Source organism: Oncorhynchus tshawytscha, unplaced genomic scaffold, assembly GCF_018296145.1.
Source record: "Oncorhynchus tshawytscha isolate Ot180627B unplaced genomic scaffold, Otsh_v2.0 Un_contig_3229_pilon_pilon, whole genome shotgun sequence".
Classification (NCBI taxonomy): domain Eukaryota; kingdom Metazoa; phylum Chordata; class Actinopteri; order Salmoniformes; family Salmonidae; genus Oncorhynchus; species Oncorhynchus tshawytscha.
In genome coordinates this window covers 67,330-84,529 of record NW_024609615.1, presented here as the reverse complement: position 1 = coordinate 84,529, position 17,200 = coordinate 67,330, and the positions used below count along the sequence as shown (strand labels likewise).

Below are 17,200 nucleotides of genomic sequence, written 5' to 3'. Positions count from 1 at the left end.
GTGATATTTTTCAGATGTTGCCTTACCAGAGTTACACAGTAATAGTGTCACTGCTATTAGCTTCACGACATACTATGAAACGCCGTTTGGGTCTTTGCGTGTCAAAGAGATACAGTAGCTCTGTCAAATCTGTACAAAGAAGTCTGCAACACAGTATAGTAGATACAGTAGCTCTGTGAAAGCTGTACAAAGAAGTCTGCAACACAGTATAGTAGATACAGTAGCTCTGTCAAATCTGTACAAAGAAGTCTGCAACACAGTATAGTAGATACAGTAGCTCTGTCAAAGCGGTACAAAGAAGTCTGCAACACAGTATAGTAGATACAGTAGCTCTGTCAAATCTGTACAAAGAAGTCTGCAACACAGTACAGTAGATACAGTCGTTCTGTCAAAGCTGTACAAAGAAGTCTGCAACACAGTACAGTAGATACAGTAGCTCTGTCAAAGCGGTACAGAGGTCTGCAACACCGGCCATGAACGACGTGTTTACAATACCGCGTTGGTAATAAAGCATCATCTGTTCAACCGCAACTTCTGGGGTCGCTAGCTTTAGCTTAGTACCTAGCTAGCTTTAGCTTAGTACCTAGCTAGCTTTAGCTAGTACCTAGCTTTTAGCTTAGTACCTAGCTAGCTTTAGCTTAGTACCTAGCTAGCTTTAGCTTGGTACCTAGCTAGCTTTAGCTTGGTACCTAGCTAGCACCAATACAACCAGCCTGAAAACTATGACCAGTAGAAACTGCTGTCACTTTTATTATTCTAAGCAATGATTTAGGGATCCTTGTGAGTAAGTATTAGCTAGGTTGCCACTTGTTGTTCGCCTATTGAAATTCAGTTCATGAAAATAAATAGCTAGTCAGCTACTTAACCCTGTTGGCCAAAGCTAATGTTATAAACAGCCAGCTAGCTTCATCTGGCTAGTGAGGCTCGACCGGACCGGGTTATGTGATGTGAAGCTAGCCACAATAAGGATTAGGCACAATAGTGGAATTTGCAGTTTGCCTTCAAAATAAAAGTATGTCATTGACAGTGATGCAAATTAATACAAATAGTAGAATTATGCCATGCTTTTATTTTGAAGGCAAACCGCAAAGTCCACTAATTGTGGCTAAATCCTTATTGTGGCTAGCTTCACATAGATGGGTCCGACCACCATTAATCAAATAAGAACTGCCTGTTAGTTATTTTAGATGATGACACCTAGCTTGATAGTTAGCCAGATATCTATAGCTACTGAAACAGATGGTTGTTTTTCTATGTTTTGGGGGAAGAACATTGTTTGCCTCCATGAGCTAGCTAGCTTTTTTTAAACGACCAGCACTGTAGGTGCGCGAGACAATTTGACCAGCATCATAGCAACGATGGATCGTTGTGATATATGAAATACGAGGGATCGTCTCATCAATGTGTAATAACTACGTAAAACGTGTATTAGAACATCCTGACCGGTTGCATCACTGCCTGGTATGGCAACCGCTCGGTGGTTAAGGGCTTGTCAGTAAACATTTCACAGTACGGTCTACACCTGTTTGTATTCGGCGCATGTTACAAATAACATTTTGATTTGATCATCAAGCACCTCAGCCACCCGAGCCACTGCCTGTTCTCCCCTCTACCATCTAGAAGATCATCAAGGACCCGAGCCACTGCCTGTTCTCCCCTCTACCATCTAGAAGATCATCAAGGACCCGAGCCACTGCCTGTTCTCCCCTCTACCATCTAGAAGATCATCAAGGACCCGAGCCACTGCCTGTTCTCCCCTCTACCATCTAGAAGATCATCAAGGACCCGAGCCACTGCCTGTTCTCCCCTCTACCATCTAGAAGATCATCAAGGACCCGAGCCACTGCCTGTTCTCCCCTCTACCATCTAGAAGATCATCAAGGACCCGAGCCACTGCCTGTTCTCCCCTCTACCATCTAGAAGATCATCAAGGACCCGAGCCACTGCCTGTTCTCCCCTCTACCATCTAGAAGATCATCAAGGACCCGAGCCACTGCCTGTTCTCCCCTCTACCATCTAGAAGATCATCAAGGACCCGAGCCACTGCCTGTTCTCCCCTCTACCATCTAGAAGATCATCAAGGACCCGAGCCACTGCCTGTTCTCCCCTCTACCATCTAGATCATCAAGGACCCGAGCCACTGCCTGTTCTCCCCTCTACCATCTAGAAGGTGGAGACAGTACATGTGCATCGAAGCTGGGACAGAGAAACTGAACAACAGCTTCTATCTCCAGGCCATCAGACTGTTAGTCACCACTAGTCTCCGCCCAGTACTCTACCCTGCTACCACCCGGTACTCTACCCCGCTACCACCCGGTACTCTGTGTGGTCCATGTGTGTAACTCTGTGTGGTCCATGTGTGTAACTCTGTGTGGTCCACGTGTGTAACTCTGTGTGGTCCACGTGTGTAACTGTGTGGTCCACGTGTGTAACTGTGTGGTCCACGTGTGTAACTGTGTGGTCCACGTGTGTAACTGTGTGGTCCACGTGTGTAACTGTGTGGTCCACGTGTGTAACTCTGTTGTTGTTGTCTGTGTCGCACTGCTTTGCTTTATCTTGGCCATGTCGCAATTGTAATTGAGAGCTTGTTCTCCACTAGCCTACCTGGTTAAATAAAGGTGTTCTCAACTAGCCTACCTGGTTAAATAAAGGTGTTCTCAACTGGCCTACCTGGTTAAATAAAGGTGTTCTCAACTGGCCTACCTGGTTAAATAAAGGTGTTCTCAACTAGCCTACCTGGTTAAATAAAGGTGTTCTCAACTGGCCTACCTGGTTAAATAAAGGTGTTCTCTACTAGCCTACCTGGTTAAATAAAGGTGATTTTTATTATTATTATATATTTTTTTAATTACATTTTTTAAACACACCCTTATAAATATTTTTATTACAGACTCTGACATTGCTCGTTCTGATTAATTTAGGGATTTGTGTGTATTGTTAGGTATTACTGTACTGTTGGTACTAGAAACACAAACATTATATATTACTGTACTGTTGGAGCTAGAAACACAAACATTATATATTACTGTACTGTTGGAGCTAGAAACATTATATTACTGTACTGTTGGAACTAGAAACACAAACATTATATATTACTGTAGGAACTAGAAACATTATATATTACTGCACTGTTGGAGTTAGAAACATGATAGAAACACAAACTTTATATATTACTGTACTGTTGGAACTAGAAACATTTTATTACTACTGTTGGAACTAGAAACATTTTATTACTGTACTGTTGGAACTAGAAACATTTTATTACTGTACTGTTGGAACTAGAAACATTTTATTACTGTACTGTTGGAACTAGAAACATTTTATTACTGTACTGTTGGAACTAGAAACATTTTATTACTGTACTGTTGGAACTAGAAACATTTTATTACTGTACTGTTGGAACTAGAAACATTTTATTACTGTACTGTTGGAACTAGAAACACAAACATTTTATTACTGTACTGTTGGAACTAGAAACACAAACATTCGCTGCACCTGTTATGATATCTGTGTACTTAACTGATTAGAAATATTGAGTCCATGTTGCATCATGCTAGCTATGTGTTGTGTAACTGTTAGTTACTGGGTACAGCAGGGGAACTGGGGTTAACTCCTGGGTACAGCAGGGGAACTGGGGTTAGCTCCTGGGTACAGCAGGGGAACTGGGGTTAGCTGCTGGGTACAGCAGGGGAACTGGGGTTAGCTACTGGGTACAGCAGGGGAACTGGGGTTAAACTCCTGGGTACAGCAGGGGAACTGGGGTTAGGGGAACTGGGGTTAGCTAACAGCAGGGGAACTGGGGTTAGCTCCTGGGTACAGGGGGAACTGGGGTTAGCTCCTGGGTACAGCAGGGGAACTGGGGTTAGCCACAGGGGAACTGGGGTTAGCTACTGGGTACAGCAGGGGAACTGGGGTTAGCTCCTGGGTACAGCAGGGGAACTGGTGTTAGCTACTGGGTACAGGGGGAACTGGGGTTAGCTCCTGGGTACAGCAGGGGAACTGGGGTTAGCCCTGGGTACAGCAGGGGGGGTTAACTGGGGTTAGCCGCAGGGGAACTGGGGTTAGCTACTGGGTACAGCAGGGGAACTGGGGTTAGCTCCTGGGTACAGCAGGGGAACTGGGGTTAGCTCCTGGGTACAGCAGGGGAACTGGGGTTAGCTCCTGGGTACAGCAGGGGAACTGGGGTTAGCTCCTGGGTACAACTGGGGTTAGCAGGGGAACTGGGGTTAGCCACAGGGGAACTGGGTTAGCTACTGGGTACAGCAGGGGAACTGGTGTTAGCTCCTGGGTACAGCAGGGGAACTGGGGTTAGCCCAGGGGAACTGGGGTTAGCTCTGGGTACAGCAGGGGAACTGGTGTTAGCTCTGGGTACAGCAGGGGAACTGGGGTTAGCTCCTGGGTACAGCAGGGGAACTGGGGTTAGCTACTGGGTACAGCAGGGGAACTGGGGTTAGCCGTGTGGGGAACTGGGGTTAGCCACTGGGTACAGCAGGGGAACTGGGGTTAGCTACTGGGTGCAGCAGGGGAACTGGGGTTAGCTACTGGGTACAGCAGGGGAACTGGGGTTAGCTCCTGGGTACAGCAGGGGAACTGGGGTTAGCCGCTGGGGGAACTGGGGTTAGCCGGCTCAGGGGAACTGGGGTTAGCCGCCGGGTACAGCAGGGGAACTGGGGTTAGCCGCTATGCTAAGAAGGGAACTGGGGTTAGCCGGGGAGACTGGCTCTATGGGGAACTGGGGTTAGCCGCCGGGTATTGTTCATTATGTAGAGTGGAGAGGCCAGTTCCAGGGTCTGTCCCAGTTCCAGGGTCTGTCCCAGTTCCAGGGTCTGTCCCAGTTCCAGGGTCTGTCCCAGTTCCAGGGTCTGTCCCAGTTCCAGGGTCTGTCCCAGTTCCAGGGTCTGTCTGGCCCTCCCATCAACACCTACGTGTTTCTGTTGACTCAGCGTTACTCTCTTTGTCTGTGTGTGTGTGTGAAACAATATTAGCCACACACACACAATGACACTCGCAGTGCCATGCAGGTCACTACACTGCTGTGCTCGTTAGCTACTGTTGTGCAGCTGTCCTGGGCATGCTGGTCAGCTGCCACTGAGTCAATGACTCAATCACACAATGGAACTCAAAAGCACCACTAGTTAAGAAGTGGAGACTAGCTCTATGCTAAGGAGTGGAGACTGGCTCTATGCTAAGAAGTGGAGACTAGCTCTGTGCTAAGAAGTGGAGACTAGCTCTGTGCTAAGGAGTGGAGACTAGCTCTGTGCTAAGAAGTGGAGACTGGCTCTATGCTAAGAAGTGGAGACTAGCTCTGTGCTAAGAAGTGGAGACTAGCTCTGTGCTAAGAAGTGGAGACTGGCTCTATGCTAAGAAGTGGAGACTGGCTCTATGCTAAGAAGTGGAGACTGGCTCTATGCTAAGAAGTGGAGACTGGCTCTATGCTAAGAAGTGGAGACTGGCTCTATGCTAAGAAGTGGAGACTGGCTCTATGCTAAGAAGTGGAGACTGGCTCTATGCTAAGAAGTGGAGACTAGCTCTGTGCTAAGAAGTGGAGACTGGCTCTATGCTAAGAAGTGGAGACTGGCTCTGTGCTAAGAAGTGGAGACTAGCTCTGTGCTAAGAAGTGGAGACTAGCTCTGTGCTAAGAAGTGGAGACTAGCTCTGTGCTAAGAAGTGGAGACTAGCTCTGTGCTAAGAAGTGGAGACTATGCTAAGAAGTGGAGACTAGCTCTGTGCTAAGAAGTGGAGACTAGCTCTGTGCTAAGAAGTAGAGACTAGCTCTATGCTAAGAAGTGGAGACTAGCTCTGTGCTAAGAAGTGGAGACTATGCTAAGAAGTGGAGACTAGCTCTGTGCTAAGAAGTGGAGACTAGCTCTGTGCTAAGAAGTGGAGACTAGCTCTGTGCTAAGAAGTGGAGACTAGCTCTGTGCTAAGAAGTGGAGACTAGCTCTGTGGAGACTAAGAAGTGGAGACTAGCTCTGTGCTAAGAAGTGGAGACTAGCTCTGTGCTAAGAAGTGGAGACTATGCTAAGAAGTGGAGACTAGCTCTGTGCTAAGAAGTGGAGACTAGCTCTGTGCTAAGAAGTGGAGACTGGCTCTATGCTAAGAAGTGGAGACTAGCTCTGTGCTAAGAAGTGGAGACTATGCTAAGAAGTGGAGACTAGCTCTGTGCTAAGAAGTGGAGACTAGCTCTGTGCTAAGAAGTGGAGACTGGCTCTATGCTATGAAGTGGAGACTGGCTCTATGCTAAGAAGTGGAGACTGGCTCTGTGCTAAGAAGTGGAGACTGGCTCTGTGCTAAGAAGTGGAGACTGGCTCTATGCTAAGAAGTGGAGACTGGCTCTATGCTAAGAAGTGGAGACTGGCTCTATGCTAAGAAGTGGAGACTAGCTCTGTGCTAAGAAGTGGAGACTGGCTCTGTGCTAAGAAGTGGAGACTGGCTCTATGCTAAGAAGTGGAGACTAGCTCTGTGCTAAGAAGTGGAGACTGGCTCTGTGCTAAGAAGTGGAGACTAGCTCTGTGCTATGAAGTGGAGACTAGCTCTGTGCTAAGAAGTGGAGACTGGCTCTATGCTAAGAAGTGGAGACTAGCTCTGTGCTAAGAAGTGGAGACTAGCTCTATGCTAAGAAGTGGAGACTGGCTCTATGCTAAGAAGTGGAGACTAGCTCTGTGCTAAGAAGTGGAGACTAGCTCTATGCTAAGAAGTGGAGACTAGCTCTATGCTAAGAAGTGGAGACTGGCTCTATGCTAAGAAGTGGAGACTAGCTCTATGCTAAGAAGTGGAGACTGGCTCTATGCTAAGAAGTGGAGACTGGCTCTATGCTAAGAAGTGGAGACTAGCTCTGTGCTATGCTCTATAAAGTTACAGTGGTTATTTTATCCATACTTTATCTACTCATCATACCTGCCGTTTGGTAAACAGGTGGATTTGAATGTATTCCATAGATTATAATGGGTTTCAGATCTGGCAGACTTCCACATTGTCATCATCATTCTTCTTCCTTGTGTTGTTGTGGTTGGTAACGTGTGTGTGTGTGTATGTGTGTGTGTGTGTGTCCATAAGTGTTCAGTAAATTCTCAGACTTTCAAATCATTATTATTAGTGATGGGGGTTGATAGTTACATATCAGGATATTTATTTTGGATGATATCACAGTGTAGTTCTGCGTTAGTCTGTACCTGCACCAAAACTGCAGTTTGTTTCCATTTTGTTCTGTCTTTTTAAATGGGGAGACATTTTGTTTTCAGAACTTTTTTTAGTTCCATGACTGATCAAAACTAGTTCTCGGGCCTCCAGAGTTGCGCGGCGGTCTAAGGTACGCATCGCATTGCTTGTGGCATCATTACAGACCCGGGTTCGATCCCAGGCTGTGTCACAGCCGGCCGTGACCGGGAGACCTTATGAGGCGACGCACAATTGGCCCAGCGTTGTCCGGGTTAGGGAAGGGTTTGGCCGGCCAGGATGTCCTTGTCCCGTTCGCGCTCTAGACTCCTTGTGGCGGGCCAGGATGTCCTTGTCCCGTTCGCGCTCTAGCGACTCCTTGTGGCGGGCCAGGATGTCCTTGTCCCGTTCGCGCTCTAGACTCCTTGTGGCGGGCCAGGATATCCTTGTCCCGTTCGCGCTCTAGCGACTCCTTGTGGCGGGCCAGGATGTCCTTGTCCCGTTCGTGCTCTAGACTCCTTGTGGCGGGCCCGGATGTCCTTGTCCCGTTCGCGCTCTAGCGACTCCTTGTGGCAGGCCAGGATGTCCTTGTCCCGTTCGCGCTCTAGACTCCTTGTGGCGGGCCAGGATGCCCTTGTCCCGTTCGCGCTCTAGACTCCTTGTGGCGGGCCAGGATGTCCTTGTCCCGTTCGCGCTCTAGACTCCTTGTGGCGGCCAGGATGTCCTTGTCCCGTTCGCGCTGACTCCTTGTCCCAGGATGCCCTTGTCCCGTTCGCGCTCTAGACTCCTTGTGGCGGGCCAGGATGTCCTTGTCCCGTTCGTCTAGACTCCTTGTGGCGGGCCAGGATGTCCTTGTCCCGTTCGCGCTCTAGACTCCTTGTGGCGGGCCAGGATTCCCTTGTCCCGTTCGTGCTCTAGCGACTCCTTGTGGCGGGCCAGGTGCCTGTAAGCTGACTTCGGTCGCCAGCTGGAAGATATTTCCTCCGACACATTGGTGCGGCTGGCAGTTTTTCCTCCAACACATTGGTGCGGCTGGCTTCTGGGTTAAGCAAGCAGTGTGTCAAGAAGCAGTGCGGCTTGGCAGGGTCGTGTTTCGGAGGACGCACGGCTCTCGACCTTCGCCTCTCCTGAGTCCGTACGGGAGTTGCAGCAATGGGACAAGACTGCACCTACCAATTTGGATATCACGAAATTGGGGAGAAAATTTGTTTTTGTATTTATTTTTACAAAAGCTTGTTTTCTTGTCGCTCTGCATTAGACATATTGGTGAGCGATATGTTTGAACATCAAATTGCAATAAAATTACAGTATCGAATCACAGTTTATATATATAGAATCTCAATGCATATGGAGAATCGCAATACACATCATATTGGCACCTACGTTTCGTGATATCGTATTGTGAGGTCCCTGGCAATTCCCAGCCCTAATTATTATTGTTGATGTTATTTTTGTTGTGTGTAGATGTGCCTGGCCTGCCGGAGGGCAGCAACAGAAGACAGTGAAACTACAGCGGAGGGCAGCAACAGAAAACCTTCTCATGGCCTGCCAGTCTGTCTCCATCATCAACATGGACGAGCAGGCCCTGCTGGGGCTCAACCCTAACGCAGATGCCTGCTATAGGCAGAAGGTAAGTCTCATTACACTGTTTGTGTGTGTGTGTGTGTGTGTGTGTGCGTGTGTGTGTGTGTGTGTGTGTGTGCAGTTCATTCATGTGCTTGTAGAGGACGGACCTAACTTGTTCCCTCTCCGCTGTCAGCACGAGTGTTGTTATGGCTGGCTGTAGAATGGGGTAGTTATGGGGGGTAGTTGTGTGGCTGGCTGTAGAATGGGGTAGTTATGGGGGTTGTGTGGCTGGCTGCATAATGGGGTAGTTATGGGGGTTTGTGTGGCTGGCTGCATAATGGGGTAGTTATGGGGGTTTGTGTGGCTGGCTGCATAATGGGGTAGTTATGGGGTTTGTGTGGCTGGCTGTAGAATGGGGTAGTTATGGGGTTTGTGTGGCTGGCTGGCTGTAGAATGGGGTAGTTATGGGGGTGTATTGTGGCTGGCTGGCTGTAGAATGGGGTAGTTATGGGGTTTGTGTGGCTGGCTGGCTGTAGAATGGGGTAGTTATGGGGGTTGTGTGGCTGGCTGGCTGTAGAATGGGGTAGTTATGGGGTTTGTGTGGCTGGCTGCAGAATGGGGTTAGGGGGTTATGGGGGTTGGGGGTGTGTGGCTGGCTGGCTGGCTGGCTGTAGAATGGGGTAGTTATGGGGGTTTGTGTGGCTGGCTGGCTGCAGAATGGGGTAGTTATGGGGGTTTGTGTGGCTGGCTGTAGAATGGGGTAGTTATGGGGGTTGTGTGGCTGGCTGGCTGTAGAATGGGGTAGTTATGGGGGTTGTGTGGCTGGCTACAGAATGGGGTAGTTATGGGGGTTTTGTGGCTGGCTGGCTGCAGAATGGGGTAGTTATGGGGGTTTGTGTGGCTGGCTGCAGAATGGGGTAGTTATGGGGGTTTGTGTGGCTGGCTGTAGAATGGGGTAGTTATGGGGGTTTGTGGGCTGGCTGCAGAATGGGGTAGTTATGGGGGTTTGTGGCTGGCTGCAGAATGGGGTAGTTATGGGGGTTTGTGTGGCTGGCTGCATAATGGGGTAGTTATGGGGTTTGTGTGGCTGGCTGCAGAATGGGGTAGTTATGGGGGTTTTGTGTGGCTGGCTGTAGAATGGGGTAGTTATGGGGGTTGTGTTGCTGGCTGGCTGCAGAATGGGGTAGTTATGGGGTTTGTGTGGCTGGCTTCAGAATGGGGTGTTATGGGGGTTTTCTGGCTGGCTTCTCTCTCTGCTTCTGTTTCTCTCTCTGGGGTTTCTGTTTCTCTCTCTGCTTCTGTTTCTCTCTCTGCTTCTGTTTGTGTCTCTCTGGGGTTTATGGGGCTTCTGTTTCTCTCTGCTGGCTGTTGGGGTAGTTATGGGGGTTTGTTTCTGGCTCAGAATGGGGTTCTGGGGGTTTGTGTGGCTGGCTGGGGTTCTGGGGGTTTGTTGCTTCTGGCTGTAGAATGGGGTTTATGGGGGTTTCTGTCTGGCTGGCTGTTCTGGGGTTTCTGGCTCTGCTGCTTCTGTTTCTCTCTGGCTGCAGAATGGGGTAGTTATGTTTCTGATTCAGAAGCTTCTGTTTCTCTCTCTGCTTCTGTTTCTCTCTCTGCTTCTGTTTCTCTCTCTGCTTCTGGGGGTTGTCTCTCTGCTTCTGGTTCTCTCTCTGCTTCTGTTTCTCTCTCTCTGCTTCTGTTTCTCTCTCTGCTTCTGTTTCTCTCTCTCTGCTTCTGTTTCTCTCTCTCTGCTTCTGTTTCTCTCTCTCTGCTTCTGTTTCTCTCTCTCTGCTTCTGGTTCTCTCTCTCTGCTTCTGGTTCTCTCTCTCTGCTTCTGGTTCTCTCTCTCTGCTTCTGTTTCTCTCTCTGCTTCTGTTTCTCTCTCTCTGCTTCTGTTTCTCTCTCTGCTTCTGGTTCTCTCTCTGCTTCTGTTTCTCTCTCTCTGCTTCTGTTTCTCTCTGCTTCTGGTTCTCTCTCTCTGCTTCTGGTTCTCTCTCTGCTTCTGTTTCTCTCTCTCTGCTTCTGTTTCTCTCTGCTTCTGGTTCTCTCTCTGCTTCTGGTTCTCTCTCTCTGCTTCTGGTTCTCTCTCTCTCTGCTTCTGGTTCTCCTCCTCAGGCGATGGTGTATTTTGAGCAGTTGAAGGAGTCCCAGGATGCCTGGGAGGTGTGTGCAGAGGCCCTGGCTAAAGGCATTTACAGGTGAGACCCATTAGTTGGTATGATTCTGATTAGAGACGGTACAGTATCCTTCTAGTCACACCTGGGAGGTTTCAGATTCCAACCTGTTCTACTGCTTGGTCTCCCTGTTGGTCCTACTCTGGTCTCCCTGTTGGTCCTACTCTGGTCTCCCTGTTAGTCCTACTCTGGTCTCCCTGTTGGTCCTACTCTGGTCTCCCTGTTGGTCCTACTCTGGTCTCCCTGTTGGTCCTACTCTGGTCTCCCTGTTGGTCCTACTCTGGTCTCCCTGTTGGTCCTACTCTGTTGGTCCTACTGGTCTCCCCTGTTGGTCCTACTACTCTGGTCTCCCTGTTGGTCCTACTCTGGTCTCCCTGTTAGTCCTACTCTGGTCTCCCTGTTGGTCCTTCTCTGGTCTCCCTGTTGGTCCTACTCTGGTCTCCCTGTTAGTCCTACTCTGGTCTCCCTGTTGGTCCTACTCTGGTCTCCCTGTTGGTCCTACTCTGGTCTCCCTGTTAGTCCTTCTCTGGTCTCCCTGTTGCTCCTTCTCTGGACTCTGGTCTCCCAGACCATATATTGTATTGTAGTATCTTTATTAATCCCTCAGTGACGGCCCTGTGTTGTATTGTAATATCTTTATTAATCCCTCTCTCAGTGACGACCCTGTGTTGTATTGTAATATCTTTATTAATCCCTCTCTCTGTGACGACCCTGTGTTGTATTGTAATAACTTTATTAATCCCTCTCTCAGTGACGACCCTGTGTTGAATTGTAATATCTTTATTAATCCCTCTCTCAGTGACGACCATGTGAAGTTCTTCTGTTTCCAAGTCCTGGAGCACCAGATCAAGTACAGGTGAGAGGAGGGGAAGGAGAGGTGGAGAGAGGGTGGAGGGGGGAGAAGGAGAGGTGGAGGAGGTGGAGAGAGGGTGGAGGAGAGGTGGAGGAGGAGGGGTGGAGGAGGAGGGGGGAAGGAGAGGTGGAGAGAGGGGGGAGGAGGAGGGGGAAGGAGAGGAATGGAGGAGGTTCCTCCAATCCCATTGACTCCAGGAACAGAGGGGAGGAGAGGTGGAGGAGGTGGAGAGAGGGTGGAGGAGGAGGGGGGGAGAGGAAGTGCCTCTGTCAGCTGTCATCCTGCCACTAGTCTGATAGATGATGAATTAGGAAGTCTGTGATAATAGGTTGACTGTTCCTCCAATCCCATTGACTCCAGATAACAGCTAATGCTGTCACCTTTTCTCATGCTTTCACAGTAGGGCATTAAAGTACTGTCACCTTTTCCCATGCTTTCACAGTAGGGCATTAAAGTACTGTCACCTTTTCTCATGCTTTCACAGTAGGGCATTAAAGTACTGTCACCTTTTCTCATGCTTTCACAGTAGGGCATTAAAGTACTGTCACCTTTTCTCATGCTTTCACAGTAGGGCATTAAAGTACTGTCACCTTTTCCCATGCTTTCACAGTAGGGCATTAAAGTACTGTCACCTTTTCTCATGCTTTCACAGTAGGGCATTAAAGTACTGTCACCTTTTCCCATGCTTTCACAGTAGGGCATTACAGTACTGTCACCTTTTCTCATGCTTTCACAGTAGGGCATTAAAGTACTGTCACCTTTTCTCATGCTTTCACAGTAGGGCATTAAAGTACTGTCACGTGTCTTACTAACATCTGACTGAAAACCATGTACATGTGTCTCTGTCAGCAGCATTCCTCTAAGAACTAGTCCTGAACAGAAAGTGACTTTGTGTTGTGTTTTGTCCCAGACATGGAGGGCTCAGTCCTGCCCAGCAACAGCTGATCAGAGAAACCCTGATGAAGTGGCTGCAGGGTCAGGTGGGGCTTCTCTGTCACTTAGTCAACCTGTCACAACAACGCAGCACATTTCATCAACAACTCTATTTGTTACTTGAGCTGTCGTTAGTTACACATTTCATCAACAACTCTATTTGTTACTTGAGCTGTTGTTAGTTACACATTTCATCAACAACTCTATTTGTTACTTGAGCTGTCGTTAGTTACACGTTTTTATACAGTCATGAAGTTGACTTTTCCACACCTGAATTGAAAAATTGTATTAGAAAATTAATTTCAATATAATATTCTCCTTCTCTGCTATCCCGACAATCCTCCCCTCCTCCTCTTCATCTTCTTCCTTCTCTTCTTCCTCCTCCCCTCCTCCTCTTCTTCCCCCTTCCTCCTCCTCCTCTTCCTCCCCCTTCCTCCTCCTCTCCAGTTAATGAACTCCCAACCAGAGAAGCCGTTCATCCGTAACAAGGCAGCCCAGGTGTTTGCTCTGACCTTCGTGATGGAGTACCTGACCCACTGGCCCAAGTTCTTCTTCGACCTGCTGTCTCTAGTGGGCCTGAACCCACATGGGGTCGACGTCTACCTCAGAACACTGATGGCTATCGACGCTGAGGTGGTGGACAGAGACATCCTGCACTCCCCTGAGGTAAGAGGACACTGAGGTGGTAGACAGAGACATCCTGCACTACCCTGAGGTAAGAGGACGCTGAGGTGGTGGACAGAGACATCCTGCACTCCCCTGAGGTAAGAGGACACTGAGGTGGTGGACAGAGACATCCTGCACTACCCTGAGGTAAGAGGACGCTGAGGTGGTGGACAGAGACATCCTGCTCTCCCCTGAGGTAAGAGGACACAGGTGGTGGACAGAGACATCCTGCACTACCCTGAGGTAAGAGGACACTGAGGTGGTGGACAGAGACATCCTGCACTCCCCTGAGGTAAGAGGACACTGAGGTGGTGGACAGAGACATCCTGCACTCCCCTGAGGTAAGAGGACACTGAGGTGGTGGACAGAGACATCCTGCACTACCCTGAGGTAAGAGGACACTGAGGTGGTGGACAGAGACATCCTGCTCTCCCCTGAGGTAAGAGGACACTGAGGGTGTCCTCTTTTTCTCTCTCTCTTCTCTCTCTTTTTCTCTCCTTCTCTTCTCTCTCTTTTTCTCTCCTTCTCTCCTCTCTTTTTCTCTCCTTCTCTTCTCTCTCTTTTTCTCTCCTTCTCTTCTCTCTCTCTTTTTCTCTCCTTCTCTTCTCTCTAGGAGGTTCGTAGGAACACATTAATAAAGGATGGTATGAGGGAGCATCCCCAGTCTCTAACTCTTCTCTCTCTCTCCCCTCCCTCCTCTCTTCTCTCTCTCTCCCCTCAACTCTCTCCCTCTCTCTCTCCCCTCCCTCCTCTCTCCCCTCCTCTCTCTCTCCCCTCCCTCCTCTCTTCTCTCTAGGAGGTTCGTAGGAACACATTAATAAAGGATGGTATGAGGGAGCAGGTCATCCCCAGCCTGGTTGAGTCCTGGTACCAGATCCTCGGGGCCTATCAGCAGTCTCACCCTGAGATCACCTGTCAATGTCTGGAGGTAGTGGGGGCATACGTCTCCTGGATAGACCTCAACCTCATCGCCAACGACAGGTACGTCCGTCTGTGGTCAGTCTGTGTGGTCAGTGGCTGTCTGTGTGGTCAGTGGCTGTCTCTGTGGTCAGTGTCTGTGGTCAGTGTGTGGTCAGTGGCTGTCTGTGTGGTCAGTGTATGTCTGTGTGGTCAGTCGTTTCATTCTCTAAGGCAACATCTGAAAAATATCACACTTGGTAGTGTGTACCGGTGCTCGACCAGTCCGCGAAAGCCAACATCACCCACGACAGAGAACTATTGATTGTCAAGGGGAATGAACTCCATTATCTTGGTGTTAATGGATTTCGCCTTTTGAGTAATAATCTGCCAGTTATTTTCATGTAATTACATTAAGATATATGGGGGAACATGGGTATATTCTAGAGGTCGACCGATTAGGATTTTCCAACGCCGATACCGATTATTGGAGGATCAAAAAAACCGAAACCGATTAATCGGCCCATTTTTATATTTTATATAAAAATATATATTTTATGTTAATGTATTTGTAATAATGACAATTACAACAATACTGAATGAACACTTATTTTAACTTAATATAATACATCAATAAAATCAATTTAGCCTCAAGTAAATAATGAAACATGTTCAATTTGGTTTAAATAATGTAAAAACAAAGTGTTGGAGAAGAAAGTAAAAGTGCAATATGTGTCATGTAAGAAAGCTAACGTTTCAGTTCCTTGCTCAGAACATGAGAACATATGAAAGCTGGTGGTTCCTTTCAACATGAGTCTTCAATATTCCCAGGTAAGAAGTTTTAGGTTGTAGTTATTATAGGAATTGTAGGACTATTTCCCTCTATACCATTTGTATTTCATTAACCTTTGATTATTGGATGTCTTGTAGGCACTTTAGTCTTGCCAGTGTAACAGTATAGCTTCCGCCCCTCTCCTCGCTCCTCCCTGGGCTCGAACCAGCAACACAACGACAACAGCCACCATCGAAGCAGCATTACCCATGCAGAGCAAGGGGAACAACTACTAGAAGGCTCAGAGCGAGGACGTTTGAAACGCTAGCTAGCCATTTCACTCTGGTTACACCAGCCTCATCTCGGGAGTTGATAGGTTCGAAGTCATAAACAGCGCAATGCTTGACGCACAACGAAGAGCTGCTGGCAAAACGCACGAAAGTGCTGTTTGAATGAATGTTTACGCGCCTCCTTCTGCCTACTACCGCTCAGTCAGATACTTAGATACTTGTATGCTTGTATGCTCAGTCAGATTATATGCAACGCAGGACACGCTAGATAATATCTAGTAACCAATTTTAATTATTTTTTTCCTCATCAATCTACACACAATACCCCATAGTGACATCACAATACCCCATAGTGACATCACAATACCCCATAGTGACATCACAATACCCCATAGTGACATCACAATACCCCATAGTGACATCACAATACCCCCATAGTGACATCACAATACCCCCATAGTGACATCACAATACCCCCATAGTGACATCACAATACCCCCATAGTGACATCACAATACCCCCATAATGACAAAGCGAAAACGGGTTGTCTAGAAATTTTGCGATCAGATGACTGGTCCTGGACCAGTGTTTAACCAGTGTGTTCCTCTCCCTCCAGGTTTATGAACCAGACACTAGATCAGATGACTGGTCCTGGACCAGTGTTTAACCAGTGTGTTCCTCTCCCTCCAGGTTTATGAACCAGACACTAGATCAGATGACTGGTCCTGGACCAGTGTTTAACCTGTGTTCCTCTCCCTCCAGGTTTATGAACCAGACACTAGATCAGATGACTGGTCCTGGACCAGTCTGTTCCTCTCCCTCCAGGTTTATGAACCAGACCCTCGATCAGATGACTGGTCCTGGACCAGTGTTTAACCAGTGTGTTCCTCTCCCTCCAGGTTTATGAACCAGACCCTCGATCAGATGACTGGTCCTGGACCAGTGTTTAACCAGTCTGTTTCTCTCCCTCCAGGTTTATGAACCAGAGACTAGATCAGATGACTGGTCCTGGACCAGTGTTTAACCAGACCTGTGTTCTCTCCTGGACCAGTCCAGGTTTATGAACCAGACACTAGATCAGATGACTGGTCCTGGACCAGTGTTTAACCAGTGTGTTCCTCTCCCTCCAGGTTTATGAACCAGACACTAGATCAGATGACTGGTCCTGGACCAGTGTTTAACCAGTGTGTTCCTCTCCCTCCAGGTTTATGAACCAGACACTAGATCAGATGACTGGTCCTGGACCAGTGTTTAACCAGTGTGTTCCTCTCCCTCCAGGTTTATGAACCAGACCCTCGATCAGATGACTGGTCCTGGACCAGTCTGTTCCTCTCCCTCCAGGTTTATGAACCAGACACTAGATCAGATGACTGGTCCTGGACCAGTGTTTAACCAGTGTGTTCCTCTCCCTCCAGGTTTATGAACCAGACACTAGATCAGATGACTGGTCCTGGACCAGTCTGTTCCTCTCCCTCCAGGTTTATGAACCAGAGACTAGATCAGATGACTGGTCCTGGACCAGTGTTTAACCAGTGTGTTCCTCTCCCTCCAGGTTTATGAACCAGACACTAGATCAGATGACTGGTCCTGGACCAGTCTGTTCCTCTCCCTCCAGGTTTATGAACCAGAGACTAGATCAGATGACTGGTCCTGGACCAGTGTTTAAACCAGTGTGTTCCTGGACTCCCTCCAGGTTTATGAACCAGACACTAGATGACTGGTCCTGGACCAGTGTTTAACCAGTGTGTTCCTCTCCCTCCAGGTTTATGAACCAGACACTAGATCAGATGACTGGTCCTGGACCAGTCTGTTCCTCTCCCTCCAGGTTTATGAACCAGAGACTAGATCAGATGACTGGTCCTGGACCAGTGTTTAACCAGTGTGTTCCTCTCCCTCC

At 48.3% G+C, this 17,200-nt stretch overlaps 1 protein-coding gene across 19 annotated transcripts in view; it reads left to right on the top strand.

Annotated features, from left to right (window-relative positions):
• The window catches only part of xpot (exportin, tRNA (nuclear export receptor for tRNAs)), a 49,646-nt gene that overhangs the window by 4,821 nt on the left and 27,625 nt on the right, over window positions 1-17,200 (top strand). For 18 of the 19 annotated variants that reach the window (XM_042316298.1, XM_042316300.1, XM_042316296.1 and 15 more), the window contains exons 2-7: window positions 8,620-8,785; window positions 10,834-10,916; window positions 11,692-11,748; window positions 12,656-12,725; window positions 13,126-13,344; window positions 14,141-14,325. In XM_042316298.1, the coding sequence (XP_042172232.1) occupies window positions 8,696-8,785; window positions 10,834-10,916; window positions 11,692-11,748; window positions 12,656-12,725; window positions 13,126-13,344; window positions 14,141-14,325 (704 nt within the window). In that variant the 5' untranslated portion in view covers window positions 8,620-8,695. Of the gene's footprint in view, window positions 1-8,619; window positions 8,786-10,833; window positions 10,917-11,691; window positions 11,749-12,655; window positions 12,726-13,125; window positions 13,345-13,626; window positions 13,784-14,140; window positions 14,326-17,200 lie in introns of those variants that run through there. The other variant, XM_042316306.1, reaches the window with a different exon arrangement.